General features: G+C 44.5%; 1 protein-coding gene across 4 annotated transcripts in view; it reads right to left on the minus strand.

Moving 5' to 3' along the window:
- Positions 1 to 18157, minus strand: part of LOC109888454 (DENN domain-containing protein 5A) — a 70637-nt gene extending 52480 nt beyond the window's left edge. For 3 of the 4 annotated variants that reach the window (XM_031813915.1, XM_031813923.1, XM_031813910.1), the window contains exon 1: positions 17916 to 18157. In XM_031813915.1, coding sequence (XP_031669775.1) covers positions 17916 to 18015 — 100 coding nt within the window. In that variant the 5' untranslated portion in view covers positions 18016 to 18157. The remainder of the gene's footprint in view (positions 1 to 17915) is intronic. The other variant, XM_031813933.1, reaches the window with a different exon arrangement.

Below are 18157 nucleotides of genomic sequence, written 5' to 3' on the forward strand. Positions count from 1 at the left end.
TGTCCACATGGTGGCTGTATAAGAAAACATGACAGAGCAGAGATGAATGGGATAGGGGTAGAGGATCTAGGGGTTTAATCACTTCCTTGAATGAGAAATAAGAAAGGGCATACTTCTAACATATGGAGCAGAGCTTAGTAAATCAGCCCTGTTGATTAACAGCCACCAGTAACTCTTTACGTCAAGGGGACAAGACGGGTAATGAGTAACTGCTCCATCTATCCAAGACACTTGTATGGATGGGGATTTCAAATCCTCTATCTTATACCAGTCACTGGCCATGAATAACTGAGTGGACTGAGATGGATGGGTTCACTCCATGTTGACTCCAGCAGCATAACGTCAGACGATTAGTAAGACAGACAGGGAGCAGGCGGCAGAGAAGCTTTCCTGTGAGAATGGGATGCGTAGCTAAACACCTGGAGACACACAGCTGTGGGCAGGAGACCCCTTTGTGACAGCAGAGAACCATTTGTTTACAAATATCTGAGACAATCGTGGTGAAAACCAGTGGTCCTCTTTTCATACAGCACATCTGACTGATGTCTCAATGTACTGTATCAGTGGAGGAATCTCATACAGAATACTGCAAATTGTTGTTCTGATTTCTTTTAAAATGCCTAGGGAGCTTCCTACATCAGGACACCCACTGCACAAAAACTAAGAGGTCATCATTTTGACTGTGACCTTAAGAGAAAGCACAGAGCTTCATGCCCTCTACTCCTTATTCTTCCATTGTCAGTTAATTGGAACATCCTCTCCAGAGCATTGCATTTCTCAGAAGACCAGGTGAAAACAATTTTTCATCAAACTTTCATTATGGTCTGCTACTTCACATCACGAAAGTATGTACCTTACTGACACTACTTGATTATAGCACTAAGGGTGGTATAGGAACATGGGTCATGGTAGTCTATTTACTATGTTGGCTGTCTATATAAAAGTTATCAAAATGTACTATTTTTCTCATACCCATTTTCTCTTTGAAAGTATTTCATGGAATTCGATCTACACTATTCAGAATTGTAATAATGAATGCAGCCATTTCACACCCACAATGAAACACATCTGGAAAAGGGGACAGCTCTGAAAAATGTGTGTGAAGGGGGACTTGTTCAATACAGTAGACCACAAAGTTGCAGGAACATGTATTAGAAATACTGGACACCGCCAAAATGAATACTACTAAAGTAGCTTATTTTTTCCCTACCTCAATGTGGCATCAGGGTGGTATGCCTACATAACACATAGGAACATGGGTCATGGTTGTCCATGTTACATGGTGTGGGTGTGTCATATGCAAATTAGGTTAAAATGACACTAACGATGCACACAACTAGGGGAGGGAGAGTATGCCAACAATATGAAGCATAATGATGAAGAAACTAATTATACTGAACAAAAATATAAATGCAACACGCAACCATTTCTATGATTTTACTGAGCTACAGATCATATAAGGAAATCAGTCAATTTAAATAAATAAATGAGGCCCTAATCTATGGATTTTTACATGACTGGGAATACAGATATGCTGTATGTTGGTCACAGATACCTTTAAAAAAAAAGGTAGGGTCTTGGATCTGAAAACCAGTCAGTATCTGGTGTGACCACCATTTGACTCATGCAGCACATCTCCTTCACATGCAGGGGCGGCAGGGTAGCCTAGTGGTTAGAGCATTGGACTAGTAACCGAAAGGTTGCAAGTTCGAATCCCTGAGCTGACAAGGTACAAATCTGTCGTTCTGCCCCTGAACAGGCAGTTAACCCACTGTTCCTAGGCCGTCATTGAAAATAACAATTTGTTCTTAACTGACTTGCCTAGTAAAAAAAATTTTTAGGCTGTTGATTGTGGAATGTTGTCCCACTCCTCTTTAATGGCTGTGCAAAGTTGCTGGATATTGACGGGAACTGGAACACGCATCCCAAGCATGCACAATAGGTGACAAGTCTGGTGAGTATGCAGGCCATGGAAGAACTGGGACATTTTTAGCTTCCAGGAATTGTTTACAGATCCTTGAGACATGGGGCCGTGCATGATCATGCTGAAACATGATGTGATGGCGGCAGATGAATGGCAGGACAATAGGCCTCAGGATCTCGTCATGGTATCTCTGTACATTCAAATTGCCATCAATAAAATGTAATTGCATTCCTTGTCCATAGTTTACGCCTGCCCATACCATAACCCCACTGCCACCATGGGGCCCTCTGTTCATAACGTTGACGTTAGCAAAGCGCTCGCTCACACAACACCATGGTCTGCAATTGTGAGGCCGTTTGGACATACTGCCAAATTCTCTAAAACAACGTTGGAAGGGGGTTATGGTAGAGTAATTAACATTTAATTATCTGGCAACAGCTCTGGTGGACATTCCTGCTGTCAGCATGCCAATTGCACACTCCCTCAAAACTTAAGATATCTGTGGCATTGTGTTGTGTGACAAAACTGCTCATTTTAGAGTGGCCTTTTATTGTCCCCGGCTAAAGGTGCACCTGTGTAATGATCATCCTGTTTAATCAGCTTCTTGATATTCCACACCTGTCAGGTGGATGGAGAATGTAGGCAAAGGAGAAACGCTAACTAACAGGAATGTAAACAAATTTGTGCACAACATTTGAGAGAAATGTATGGGATCTTTTATTTCAGCTCATGAAACATGGGACCAACACTTTACATGTTGCGTTTATATGTTTGTTCAGTGTAAGAACAGATTAATGTAGCATTCAGTTAAAGTTAGTGGCAATGTGAATGAATCCTCTGCTCCTAAACACTATCTAGTGTCTTGCTAGGCTTTTTCGTAACATTATCTGGGGGTGAACAGAAAAGACTGTCATTCTTGTCTGGCATTTCCAGTCTGGCTGCTGGTAGTGCTTTCAGGGTTTGTAGCTTCCACAGAGAGATGTACTGTACGGACACTGTAACCAGGGGTAACATATACAGAATGACCTTCTAGGACTTGTCGTAAAGGAGACATGGGTAATGTGCTCTTTTTCACTGAACCAACTCACTCACTCTATAAAAATCTTGCTTAATGGCAAAGGGAGACAATTCCAAAGGATGAGTAGGACTGAAAGCATGTTTTCTCTAACTTTATGAAAAGACTGAACTCTTTCCAGTATAGTCTATTGAGGAAGCAGCGCCCCAGTGGCAGCCAATCATTGCTTTTCCCTGTCAAACAGAGGAGTATCCCGATCATGTGACTCAACATGGCCTGGCCACATTGGCTGTGACCAATGTTGAAAATTAATTGTCTCCATTACCTTTCAACAGAAGCAGCGTGAGCCTTTCTTCATGGCAGACTGCCTCCTCAGCAGCAGAGCTGAAGCAGAGCTAAGATCAAATGGACAGACAGGCTAAGAGGTAATGAGGGAGTCAGTCTGCATCATCGCTTTCGTAAAAATGCTATCTGCTCCTCTGCCGTGCAGCCGTCTTAACCCCCTTTATAAGAAAGGCTTTCTGTTTCCACAGAGCGGAGCAGAGGAGATAGAGAGAGCCTCAGGGTGCTGAGAGGGCAGAGTTAGCTTATTCTACAAGCTTTTCTCCAGTCATGAACTCTGCCTGGGATGTAAAGGCAGGTTTCCTTATGTGAAGCATTTATTCCAGTTCTGTATGACTTGAGCTTTGACATCCAGAGTCAGGAACTGCAGAGAGGTCTCAAGGCATGTTTGGACCATGCACACCCCATAGTGAATGTATATATACTGTATTCTGAACAAAAATATAACCCCAACATGCAACATTTTCCAAGATTGTACTGAGTTACAGTTCATATGAGGAAATCAGTCAATTGAAAGAAAGAAATTAGGCCCCAATCTATGAAATTCACATGACTGGGAATACAGATATGCATCTGTTGGTCACAGATACCTTAAATAAAAACAGGCCTCACAATGGGCCTCAGGATCTCGTCATGGTATTTTTGTGCATTCAAATTGCTATTGATAAAAAATGCTTGTTGTCCGTAGCTTATGTCTGCCCATACCATAACCCCACCACCACAGGACACTCTGTTCACAACATTGACATCAGCAAACCGCTCGCCCACACAACGCCATACACATGGTCTGCGATTGTGAAGCCAGTTGGATGTACTGTCAAATTTTCTAAAATGACGTTGGAGGCGGCTTATGGTAGAGAAATTAACATTAAATTATCTGGCAACAGCTCTGGTGGACATTCCTGCAGTCAGCATGCCAATTGCACGCTACTTAAAAAATTTAGACATCTGTGGCATTGTGTTGTATGACAAAACTACACATTTTAGAGTGACCATTTATTGTCCCAGCACAAGGTGCACCTGTGTAATGATCATGCTGTTTAATCAGCTTCTTGATATGCCACTCCGGTCAGGTGGATGGATTATCTTGGCAAATGAGAAAGGCTCACTAACAGGGATGTAAACAAATGCGTGCACAACATTTGAGAGAAATAAGCTTTTTGTGTGTATGGAACATTTCTGGGATCCTTTATTTCAGCTCATGAAATATGGGACCAACACTTTACATATTGCGTTAATATTTTTGTTCAGTGTAGAAATCTGCCTTTTATAATCTCAGAATATAGAGAACTATTATGTGTATTGCTCAATAAAGGATGGCTTGGATTCTTCTCAGTATCAACTTCTCGAGTCGAAAAGTGATTTTGAATTACATAAAAGTACAGAAAGGAGAGAGCCGGAGGGCTAGATTTTTTAAGGGCACACACACTTGTTTCCCCTATTGAATTATACTTCCATGTGTATAACACACTTCAACAGTCATTATTCAATTCCACAGGGTTACAGATTTGCTTAAACACTATTTAGTTAGACACTGTAAGATGCCCGAGGAAACTTCCTTAGGACTTGAGCTCCTTTAAAACACCTATGAATTATTAATAGGCAGCGAATATGAGTGCAGACACACTGAGCATGTGCGGGGGGCTTTATAGTGATGTCATTCACTGAGGGAATTTCTGGGAAACTCAAGGGATGTTAGCATTTGAATAGTGTGGTGCGGGGGGGGGCTCAGAGTGAGTGTGTGTGGGTTGTGTCAGCTGCCTGTCCCCATGTACTCAGCAGGTCCAAGTTGTAGCCAGCCAATCACGTCGGCCTGGCAGGAGGGCCCCTAATACATATGCTAATCTAGTCTCACCCTGCACCCCAACACTGTCGCATAAAGGAAGGTTTTGTCATCAAGTTTGCCACGTTTTGGCTGCTGCAGCCAGTGATATAACTGCCCCCTGATGGCAAAGTCAGTGTCATGAAAAGATTATAGCATGTGCATGGCATACTAAGGGAGAGAGATATTAGCTGGTTAGTTAAATAGTTTTTTCAAAAATTACATTGTGATCGTGATATGGCAAAAAATTATGAGACCTCTGTCCATGTTGCCTTGGAACGGATCACATTTAATAATTACTAGTCTGTCTTACTGGATATGAAGAGTATTTTCTGGAGATCACACAGCTTTGGACCTTAATAACTTCATCATATTGAATTGAAAAGAAGAGGACAAAGGGAGTTCCATGAAAAAATAAATAAATAACAGTCCCATCTTAAGAGGCTTTGTGCAAAAAAATCTATTAAATATCAAAGAGAAAATGGGAGAGGGGGCAGATGACTATCTTGTCTCTTTGGAAATGCAGTGCTCTACAGAGGAAAGCTTCAGGCCATGTTTAGGCAGTGGACAGGGAGATAGTGGGTTTCTGTTCCCCCGTCAGAGCTCATGATCTGGAGGGGCTAATCATGCACTGGTCACAGCACAGAGGCATTCTGAGACAGACAGCTCATCCTCATTCACCTCAGCCTTATCATTTCTACCCTCAGTCCCCATATTCCTAACGTCAACACGTTGACAGTCAGAGCCCCCTTATGAAAGTGAAATATGCTTTTTTACTGACAGCTTTTTACATTTCTACATCGGAAGAAAAAATTTTATACCTCCCCTAGAGAGACTCGAATCATTCTCCTCTAAAATGGATGTCCTTTGGCAAGTCACAATGTCTGCTCATTATAGGGGCTTGAACTCTTATAAGAGAACATAGTCAGTACAGTGTTGATACAGAACATTCCTAGGCCTATATCTTCAGGCGGACTCCAGTTCCGGTTCTTAAGACAAATAACCCTCTAAAGGACACATCTGTTTTAAGTCCTGGTGGTGTAACCCAATAAGGGACAGTGTCTTGGAGAAAGATGACGGAGGCTTCCTGTACGGATATATGGGCTCTGTGAGCCAATACAAACATACTGTACAGTGTATCCTCTATACAGATTACAGAAAACTGCCTGAGAAGGACAGGATGAGTGGGGATGTGCTATGGGTGGGTGTGGTTATCGTGACCAGTGAACTGAGATAAGGTGGAGCTTTACCTAGCAAAGACTTATAGATGACCTGGAGCCAGTGGATCTGGCGATGAATATGTAGCGAGGGCCAGCCGACTAGAGCATACAGGTCGCAGTGGTGGGTGGTATAAGGTGATTTGGTAACAAAAATGGATGGCACTGTGATAGACTGCATCCAGTTTGCTGAGTAGAGTGTTGGAAGCTATTTTGTAGATGACATCGCCGAAGTCAAGGATCGGCAGGATTAGAGGTCGACCGATTAATCGGAATGGCGGATTAATTAGGGCCGATTTCAAGTTTTCATAACAATCGGAAATCGGTATTTTTGGGAGCTGATTTCCGATAAATTTTGTAAAAAAAATGGTTATACCTTTTATTTAACTAGGCAAGTCAGTTAAGAACACATTCTTATTTTCAATGACTGCCTAGGAACTGTGGGTTAACTGCCTTGCTCAGGGGCAGAACGACAGATTTTCACCTTGTCAGCTCAGGGGTTCCAATCTTACAACCGCACAGTTAACTAGTCCAATGCTCTAACCATTGCACTCCACGAGTAGCCTGCCTGTTACGCAAATGTAGTAGAAGCCAAGGTAAATTGCTAGCTAGCATTAAACTTATCTTATAAAAAATAATCAATCATAATCACTAGTTATAACTACTGATCCAGTTTAGCAGGCAATATTAACCAGGTGAAATTGTGTCATTTCTCTTGCGTTCAAGCACGCAGAGTCAGGGTATATGCAACAGTTTGGGCTGCCTGGCTCATTGCGAACTAATTTGCCAGAATTTTACATAATTATGACATACATTGAAGTGTCACGCCCTGGTCTAAGTATTTTGTGTTTATCTTTATGTATTTGGTCAGGCCAGGGTGTGGCATGGGGTTTTTGTATTGGGGTGAGTTTTGTCTTGGAGTTTTGGTGTTGGTATTGGGATTGTAGCGTAGTGGGGTATCTAGCGAAGTCTATGGCTGTCTGGAGTGGTTCTCAATCAGAGGCAGGTGTTTATCGTTGTCTCTGATTGGGAACCATATTTAGGCAGCCATATTCTTTGAGTTTGTCATGGGTGATTGTCCTATTTGTCCTTAGTGTCTTTGTTCCTGTCGCATTGTTAGTTGACACAAGTATAGGCTGTTTCGGTTTTCATTACGTTTATTGTTTTGTAGTGTTTAGTGTTTATTCATGTTACGTTTGTTTGATTAAACATGGATCGAAATCTACACGCTGCAGTTTGGTCCGACTCTCCTTCACCACACCTAGAAAACCGTAACAGAATCACCCACCACCAACGGACCAAGCGCCGTGTCAACAGGCAGGAGCAGCCGAAAGAGGAGAGGCAACAAAGGCAGCAACAGCGGTGTTATGAGGAGGTTATGGACAGCAGAAGCATGGAGTATACGACGTGGGATGAAATAGACAGGTGGGCGGCCGACCCAGAGAGAGTGCCTGAGCCCGCCTGGGATTCGCTAGAGCAGTGCGAAGAGGGCTATAGGCGAATGGAGTTGGAGAAACAGACACGGCGGCGCAGAGCGAAACCCGAAAGTCACCCCAATAAATTTATTGGGGGGGGGGCTCAGAGGGAGAGTGGCTGAGTCAGGAGATAGACCTGAGCCAACTCTCCCTGTTTATCGTGAGGAGCCTAGGAGGAGACCAGAACCAGAGCCGGTGTTGGAGGTGAGCGAAACAGAGACTGTGAAGGAGTTAATGGGGAAATTGGAGGAGAGAGAAATGAGGGAGTTGCTGTGTTGGTGCTTTTTGCATGGAATTCGCCCGACGGAACGTGTCGGGGATTTGATGGCACCTGGGTTAGCGCTCCATACTCGTCCTGAGATGCGTGTTAGTCGGCTGGTGAAGTTGGTGCCAGCCTCACGCACCAGGCCTCCTGTGCACATCCCTAGCCTTGCACGTCCTGTGCCAACACTGCTCTCAAGATCTCCAGTACGCCTTCACGGTCTAGCCCATCCTGTGCCACCTCCACACTCCAGTCCTCCGGTAGCAGCTCCCCGCACCAGGCTTCCTGTGCGTGTCCTCGATCCAGTACCACCAGTTCCAGCACTACGCACCAGGCCTTCAGTGCGCCTCGCCTGTTCAGCGCAGCCAGCGCTTTTCTCCTCTCCTGCGCTGCAGGAGTCTCCCGCCTGTTTAGCGCAGCTAGAGCCTTTCTCCTCTCCTGCGCTGCCGGAGTCTCCCGCCTGTTCAGCGCAGCCAGCGCTTTTCTCCTCTCCTGCGCTGCTGGAGTCTCCCGCCTGTTCAGCGCAGCCAGAGCCTCTCTCCTCTCCTGCGCTGCCGGAGTCTCCCGCCTGTTCAGCACAGACAGAGCTGCCAGCCTGCATGGAGCAGCTGGTGCTGCCAGCCTGCATGGAGAAGCCAGAGCTGCCAGCCTGCATGGAGCAGCCAGAGCTGTCAGCCTGCATGGAGCAGCTGGAGCTGCCAGCCTGCATGGAGAGGCCAGAGCTGCCAGCCTGCATGGAGCAGCCAGAGCTGTCAGTCTACATGAAGCAGCCCGAGCTGCCAGTCTGCATGAAGCAGCTAGTCTACATGGAGCAGCCAGAGCTGTCAGTCTGCATGAAGCAGCCAGAGCTGTCAGTCTGCATAGAGCAACCAGAGATGCCAGTCTGCAAGGAGCTGCCAGTCTGCATGGAGCAGCCAGAGATGCCAGTCTACATGGAGCAGCCAGAGATGCCAGTCTACATGGAGCAGCCAGAGCTGTCAGTCTGCATGGAGCAGCCAGAGCCGTCAGTCTACATGAAGCAGCCCGAGCTGCCAGTCTGCATGAAGCAGCCAGTCTACATGGAGCAGCCAGAGCTGTCAGTCTGCATGAAGCAGCCAGAGATGTCCGTCTGCATAGAGCAGCCAGAGATGCCAGTCTGCAAGGAGCTGCCAGTCTGCATGGAGCTGCCAGTCTGCAAGGAGCTGCCAGTCTGCAAGGAGCGGTCAGTCTGCAAGGAGCCGCCAGTCTGCCCAGCGCCGCCAGTGCCGCCAGTCTGCCCAGCATCGCCAGTCTGCCCAGCACCGCCAGTCTGCCCAGCGTCGCCAGTCTGCCCAGCGTCGCCAGTCTGCCCAGCGCCGCCAGTCTGCCCAGCGCCGCCAGTCTGCCCAGCGTCGCCAGTCTGTCAGGATCAGTTAGATCCACCAGTCAGCCAGGATCCACCAGTCAGCCAGACTCTTCCAGATCCACCAGTCAGCCAGACTCTTCCAGATCCGCCAGTCAGCCAGACTCTTCCAGATCTGCCAGTCAACCAGACTCTTCCAGATCTGCCAGTCAACCAGACTCTTCCAGATCTACCAGTCAACCAGACTCTTCCAGATCTGCCAGTCAACCAGACTCTTCCAGATCTGCCAGTCAACCAGACTCTTCCAGATCTGCCAGTCAACCAGACTCTTCCAGATCTGCCAGTCAACCAGATTCTTCCAGATCTGCCAGTCAACCAGACTCTTCCAGATCTGCCAGTCAACCAGACTCTTCCAGATCTGCCAGTCAACCAGACTCTTCCAGATCTGCCAGTCAACCAGACTCTTCCAGATCTGCCAGTCAACCAGACTCTTCCAGATCTGCCAGTCAGCCAGGATCTTCCAGATCTGCCAGTCAGCCTGGATCTGCCAGTCAGCCAGGATCTGCTGAAACCACCAGCCAGCCAGGATCTGGTAGATCTATCTACCTGCCTGAGCTTCTTCTCACTCCTGAGCTTTCTCTCACTCCTGAGCTTCTTCTCACTCCTGAGCTTCTTCTCACTCCTGAGCTTCTTCTCACTCCTGAGCTTCTTCTCACTCCTGAGCTTCTTCTCACTCCTGAGCTTTCTCTCACTCCTGAGCTTCTTCTCACTCCTGAGCTTTCTCTCACTCCTGAGCTTTCTCTCACTCCTGAGCTTCTTCTCACTCCTGAGCTTCTTCTCACTCCTGAGCTTCTTCTCACTCCCGAGCTTTCTCTCACTCCCGAGCTTTCTCTCACTCCCGAGCTTCCCCTCAGTCCCGTGCTGCCTCAGTCCCGAGCTGTCCTTCAGTCCCGATCTGCTCCTCAGTCCAGTGAGGTTCTGGGTGAGGACTACTAGGCCATGGTCGGTGGCGAGGGTGGTCTATCCAGGGACGCGAGGAGAGGGGACTAAGACATTAACTGAGTGGGTTCCACGTCCTGCGCCGGAGCCGCCACCATGGACAGACGCCCACCCGGACCCTCCCTATTGTTTTGAGGTGCGTTCGGGAGTCCGCACCTTAGGGGGGGGGGTTCTGTCACGCCCTGGTCTAAGTATTTTGTGTTTATCTTTATGTATTTGGTCAGGCCAGGGTGTGGCATGGGGTTTTTGTATTGGGGTGTGTTTTGTCTTGGGGTTTTGGTGTTGGTATTGGGATTGTAGCGTAGTGGGGTATCTAGCTAAGTCTATGGCTGTCTGGAGTGGTTCTCAATCAGAGGCAGGTGTTTATCGTTGTCTCTGATTGGGAACCATATTTAGGCAGCCATATTCTTTGAGTTTGTCGTGGGTGATTGTCCTATTTGTCCTTAGTGTCTTTGTTCCTGTCGCATTGTTAGTTGACACAAGTATAGGCTGTTTCGGTTTTCATTACATTTATTGTTTTGTAGTGTTTAGTGTTTATTCATGTTACGTTTGTTTGATTAAACATGGATCGAAATCTACACGCTGCAGTTTGGTCCGACTCTCCTTCACCACACCTAGAAAACCGTAACATGAAGGTTGTGCAATGTAACAGGAATATTTAGCCTTAGGGATGCCAACCGTTAGATTAAATACAGAACGGTTCCGTATTTCACTGAAATAATAAACGTTTTGTTTTCAAAATGATAGTTTCCGGATTCGATGATATTAATGACAAAAGGCTCGTATTTCTGTGTGTTATTATGTTATAATTATGTCTGATTTGATAGAGCAGTCTGACTGAGCAGCAGCAGGCCCGTAATCATTCATTCAAACAGCACTTTCGCGCGTTTTGCCAGCAGCTCTTCGCAAGCACAGCGCTGTTTATGACTTCAAGCCTATCAGCCTAATGGCTAGTGTAACCAATGTGAAATGGCTAGCTAGTTAGCTGGGTGTGCGCTAATACTGTTTCAAACGTCACTCGCTTTTAGATTTGGAGTAGTTATTCCCCTTGGGCCGCGGCTTTTGTGGAGCGATGGGTAACGATGCTTCGAGTGTGGCTGTTGTCTATGTGTTCCTGGTTCGAGCCCAGGTAGGGGCGAGGAGAGGGACGGAAGCTATACTGTTACACTGACAATACTATAGTGCCTATAAGAACATCCAATAGTCAAAGGTATATGAAATACAAATGGTATAGAGAGAAATAATCCTATAAATAATATATTAACTACAACCTAAAACCTCTTACCTTGGAATATTGAAGCCTCATGTTAAAAAGAACCACCAACTTTCATATGTTCTCATGTTCTGAGCAAGGAACTTAAACGTTAGCTTTCTTACATGGCACATATTACTTTCTTCTCCAACACTTTTGTTTTTGTATTATTTAAACCAAATTGAACATGTTTCATTATTTATTTGAGGCTAAATTGATTTTATTGATGTTTTATATTAAGTTAAAATAAGTGTTTGTTCAGTATTGTTGTAATTGTCATTATTAGAAATAAAAAAATTGGCCGATTAATCGGTATCGGCTTTTTTGGTCCGCCAATAATCGGTATCAGTATCGGCGTTGAAAAATCATAATGGGTCGATCTCTAGGTAGGATAGTCAGTTTTACTAGGGTAAGTTTGGCGGCATGAGTGAAGGAGGCTTTGTTGCGAAATAGAAAGCCGATTCTAGATTTGATTTCGGATTGGAGATGTTTAATATGAGTCTGGAAGGAGAGTTTACAGTCTAGCCAGACACCTAGGTATTATAGTTGTCCACATATTCTAGGTCGGAACCGTCCGGGGTGGTGATGCTAGTCGGGCGGGCGGGTGCGGGCAGTGAACGGTTGAAAAGCATGCATTTGGTTTTACTATCGTTTAAGAGCAGTTGGAGGCCACGGAAGGAGTGATGAATGGCATTGAAGCTCGTTTGGAGGTTAGTTAGCACAGTGTCCAAGGAAGGGCCAGAAGTATACAGAATGGTGTCGTCTGCATCCACTATCATTGGTGGTGATCAGAGAAAGGGCTATCTGGAAAGCTCCATCCATCCTGACTGCCTGACTTTACCATTTGAGTCAGAATACAGCCATGGAAAGACCAGTGTGACTCAAACCACTCTGTAAAACGAACAAATCAGCTTGTGTTCACAAGTGACATGAATTGTGGGGTTTCTTATGATTTCACAAGGTTTCTGCTCACCTGAAGTGAAATTGCCAGATCAGTGTATGGACAAGCCCCTCTTTCTCCAACAAACATCCCAGCAGATTTTGAGGGGTGATAACTGAGCCTGTATCATGGACCACACTACCTTAATTGTGATTCTTAATATTTCTTAAGGTGTCAGCATGCTTCAGTTAGGCTAGTGCCTAGCCAAACTTGGCTAGCTGAACTGAACGAGTGTGCTCGCATACTCCCATAAAAAAAAACACTTGAAAAACAAGAAAAAAGCGGCAATCGTTTTTGAGAAGCTGTAGCAAGTCTACACTTCGTTAAAATAGTCCGAATTAATCAAAAATAACTCTGTCATTAGTTTTGACGTTGTTGCCGAGGACATGTTAGCCGCACCATTTTACATCCAACTAAGATGTTTGGTGCAGTATTTCTCAATGAAAAATTTGCATGAAAACAAGTCGTCTCTCATTGAATGACAACAAAGACTTTATTGAAGAGTCCCTACTGTTGACCAATCAACGACGAAGGGGTGTAGATAAAAAAAAGCCTTACGGGTGTCAAATACGAACAAAAACATCACAAAATGTTGTCATGATATATGCACAAACTCTTCCGAGGTGTTTCGGCTGGAAAGCATGCGGACACCTTTATTCGACACACTCACCACAGCACAGACTAATTGCATAGAGACTGCAGCTCGAAGCTTGCTCAGTCCACTTAGCACATGACACCCATAATCTCCTCTGATTGGTCAGTGAGAGCAGCTTGTGCTGGGCTGTCTATTTGCTGTGTGCACATGAGTCCTTCAGTCTGCCAGGGAGAAGAAGAGCTCCTCGACTCACCGTTGCTACCGTATATGAAGCAGCTCTGCTAGTGCTAACTGGGTCTCAGCAGCCTGAGAACAAGAGGGGCAGCAGGAAGTTCATTCCTGAGAACACATAGCCTGCACACAGCAGGAACCGTACTGCTGGCAGTATCTCCACAGAGTATAGTTGTGGTGGAGGGCGTTATCAAGAGATACCAAAATAGCTGCATGAGAAAGCATTCATGTAACTATCCAAAGGCCTTGTTTCTCGAAGAGGATACATACTCCCTAAGAGGATACATACTCCATGGATCTCTACTGTAGAGAGATAGGGCGAGGTGCATTTCCAATGAGACTTATGTGTTTCCATCAGGAGTGTGACACTTAAGACTTGTAACGAGCAGAACCAACAACCTCTGCATCATCAAGACAGTTGCCTTGTGAGAAGGTGTTAAAAGGCCACAGTAGCCATTGTTACTGTACGTAAATTAAAATGAAAAGTACCCTAGGCTTGGCCCCAAGTCAGAGAAGGTCTGCAAGAGCTATGCCCAGTGAGACCCGGGGGGTGGCTTGCGTAGATGGAAACAGAAAAGTCTGAGCCTTTTTGGTAAAACAGTAAGGTAAATCTTCAGTGGAAATGTGTGAATGGTATATTTGTTTGCAGACCATGACAGTGGACTAGTAGGGAGAGGAGACGGGAAGTAGAGGTTAGGGGAGATGGGGGGAGTGACATAAGGACCAGGGGGATGGTTGAAAATCACAATTTGTGGTGAGCAATTGATCCAGAAATAAACTGTAAAGCTTTCAGAGGGGCAGTAGTGTATGTGTCCACACTCTCTGTCACGAGCCAGTCTCTGCAGTCAGTCGGTGAGCAGCAGAACAGAGGCCAGGCTGTAGGAAGCTTAGACACCTTAACCCTGATTATCTACTCACTAGTCAATCACGACACTGTCGTGGAAATTTCCTCTATTTACCAAATCATGAGCGCAAACCACTCACAAGTCAGAGTTAGTTATCAAAGTCCATCTTTAATTATATCAGCTCTATCACAATCCTGTGACTCTCAGATAAATTCAGTGTCTCCCCCTGAATTCTCTGAGAGCCCCCTTACAATGCAACTGAGTTCCTTTTAATAGTAAAGACGCACATAGTCAGACAGCATAGACATAATTCATCGTTCAGCTTTGTCTCCTTTCCCAAACCCCAGAACCATAAACCAATCCTCCAAATCAACAGGCATATATCAAATTGTCATTTAGATACAACCCACTCAAAATACAACCTCCTGGACAAACTCACGGAGAGGAGGGTGAGGCTATAGGTTAAGATAGAAACAACATAAAAGGGAGCATAGAATGATTCCAGACACTGCAACCCTTCTTTCTCCACTGGGAAAAAGGTAGGGAGTGAAAGATATGTTTACACATGATGACACTTTGACCTCTCCCCTCTCAGCGGCCCATGCAACTTAGTTTTGACATAGAACAGATAACTGCAACCTCACCACAGAATTACACAAAAATACCATTCTGATGAGAAGTAACTTACACACATTTGATGAATATTAAACATCTTACAAATGTTACCAACAAATTCTAATCCTTCCACGACAACACCTCACCACATCAGAGCTTTAGGAAGGCCAACGCTAACAGCCGTGTGTGTACAGCTGGAGGAGATTCACAAATATACTCACAGGGATGAACTTTTCACAGACATTCCTACAATGTCTCAGTGATGTGGCAACACCCCATAGAGAGTTGTACACTCACAACATTGCTAGTGTATTGTCTGCTTGCTACGACATTGCATTAACATTGTAATAGCGTTTTGTTTTTGTCAGCTAGTAAGATCTAGCTAAAAAAGCAGAAGGGAAAATGTGATGTATTGTAATCCTCTCTGATTAGACAAGATGCTCCCTAACCATTATAACCTACCCCGTTGATCCTTGACCACAACGAGGAAGGTTACATTAGGGTCTGGCCCTAGGCAGTCTTCACTATTCAAAATCCCTGCCAGGCATGCAGTCACTTCCTATTCGCTGATCCAATCTTACAAGAGAAGGAATCCTGGAAGCATATCATTCAAAACATATTCTACACACAGCTTGAGATATCTGATAGGCCAACAGCTTTAATTCCTTAGATGTGGCTGACAGACTCAGGAAACTGTCTGTAACAAGCATGTCTAATAAGAGCCTATCGTACCATTACACCAAACCGTGGTACAAGTCTCAGCAGTGCACTCATGGCCCTGGAACTATGCATGGAATGGCAAAGAGGACAAATTCCTCATCCCATATCAACTCAGCCAACAGCACCCTTAGCCCCCAAAAAGGCTTTCCATTGTCTGAGTGAGTCACTACAGGAGAAAACATGAAGGCCAAGTATGGAACCTACAGGATAACCTATAGTCTTCTACAGTCTAGTCTCTGGTCAGACGACCACCATTATTTGTCTAATTCACTCTTCCTAGATTGACGAATTACTGAATGACATGCAATCTCCTGCTGAACACCTCAGTGCCCTTTAACTTTCACCAGCTGGTCTCTATCTCATTAGAAAGGCAGGTACTCGAGGAGAGGAAACAATCATGATAAGAATCTTGAATAGCATAATTCTCTCTAGATAAACCACAGAGAAGTGAACACCTCTTTGACTGATTCTTGTAAAAGATTCTACTTCCACTTTTACACTGAGAGGAAGGTGACGTGTCTTTGCAACAAATTTAAAATAAAACTAATTCAAATACTGTTAATAATTTATCTCATCAGATGTGTTAAGTAAATTTGCATAAGAGAGATCTTGTGCGTGTGTTATCTAAAGATGTGTCCATCCCTCCTGCAAAAAAATGGCCCTTGATGATAAGTAGAACCTTAGGCCTATGTTTAGTGAATTGAGAGACATGCTAGGGTGGTGCCACTCACAAACCAGTGAGTTGTGTATGTTTTTTATTACTGCAGTTCACGGTCTTCTCTTTGCCTACATTATACCTCATTATTGTAAAATTAGGATACTTTATGAGGGGAAACTGTACAGTCAAGGCACAGGATGCATGCTCATTGTGTTTGTTGAACTATACAAGGGTTTGTTCTTTCCAGAGAGCCTCCAGAAACAAGTCACAGAGGTAGAGAGCAACTAATTACATCTCATGAGACACACACACAAAATTAAATTGTGCTGACTCATGATTGCGACCACCTGCGAGACTAACAAAAATGTCTCAGCAGTATAATAAATTATTGTTCTGATTTGTACATATTCATAAACAGGAGGTGATGTTTACAGAAGAAAACTTTAGGGCTTGATTGTAGTAAAGTAATAGTTGAGTTTAGGGAAATGCAACATACTTACATATCCTTAGACCTTAGGCTACCCCAAAAAATAATGTAGCCTGACTTGTCCTTTGAAAACAATGTCCTAGATTCTACAAGTTCCTTCCATAAACATAACTGTTGTTGACAAGAAAACCAAGATCAGCATCTTCAGGTGCACTCCCACACCAGTTTCACTTCTTTTCAAACTCATACACAACTAACCCACCACCCTGAGCTCAGGAAGAGTTCACTTTCTCTCCCCCCCACACACACAACTGCTTTATGTAACATACCATCTTCATCTCCCCCAGAGACCCATGGCACTCTGAAGAAACAGCAGGCCCTCTCAGTCTAATAATGACATCGTCCTATCATATTCAGCGTTCTGCCCCCCCAGGGAGAACCTTATGGTCCTTGATACCCCCAGTTTCACTCTGTTTTCTGCACTCTGCTTTCTGCCATGCATTGATCAATTAATTTAAATCTATCACTGAGGGTAAGTGTGTAAGAAGGCAGTGGAGAATCAATCAAATCGTTCAGATGTGATAAACAACTAAGAAATCATATGTGCTTCTTGGATGTAGCTATTTTTGGCCTAACCTGCTTGTATATATATGCTTGTTTATGCATGCGTAATTACCATTGACAGTATGGTAATATCAACGTACTACTGATAGGGGAAACATCCCTATTATTTACAAATTGTAGAAATAGAAACATGTCTTATTCTGGTGAGGTCTGAAACACCCAATCAAGGTCAGTGATCTACGTATGTAAATGTGTGTCTGTCCTGCTTTTGAGCACTCAATGAGTGCTGGCTATACTCAGGAGGAGATTAATCCATGAACAGTTTTTCGTTGTCTTTAATTACAGCTGGGCTATGGAACATCGACGGCCTACAGTTCTCGAGCATTTCAAGATAACAACATTTATTGGAATAATCCATTCTAAACGACTAAACGTAACGTTATAACATAAAATGGAAAAGTAGACTATAGTAACTTGTATGAACACTGGTGTTGCCGTCCTACTTATTGATGTACACAGTATTACCATTTTTTCATCCTCATTATAAATAAACTGTCATGTTTTTATTGTTCTAAACATTAATATAATATTGTACTCTAAAATCTATATAAAAGAAACATAAGCTAGGAAAGACATTATATACCATGCAGAATTATTCCTATTGGTTCACCAGCCCGTTCCCGACACTTACCGGACAGTTCATCTGGTTCAAGCCCGCTTTCAGTGTCAAGTCCGCAGATAACAAAATAATCTGCGAATCGACATGAATTCGAGCTGAAGCCGGTGGTCATTTTGAGACTGGTCCCGTGGTACCCTTTTCCTCTGCTTTGTCAGTTGGGTGCATATTAAATGATCGCGTAGTGTTTTCGCGCAGCCATCGTGGATGTACTGCAAAGCCTGAAAATCAGAACAGAATGCCAGCCGAAATGCATT

The sequence above is a fragment of the Oncorhynchus kisutch genome, linkage group LG3 (genome assembly GCF_002021735.2).
Source record: "Oncorhynchus kisutch isolate 150728-3 linkage group LG3, Okis_V2, whole genome shotgun sequence".
Lineage (NCBI taxonomy): Eukaryota > Metazoa > Chordata > Actinopteri > Salmoniformes > Salmonidae > Oncorhynchus > Oncorhynchus kisutch.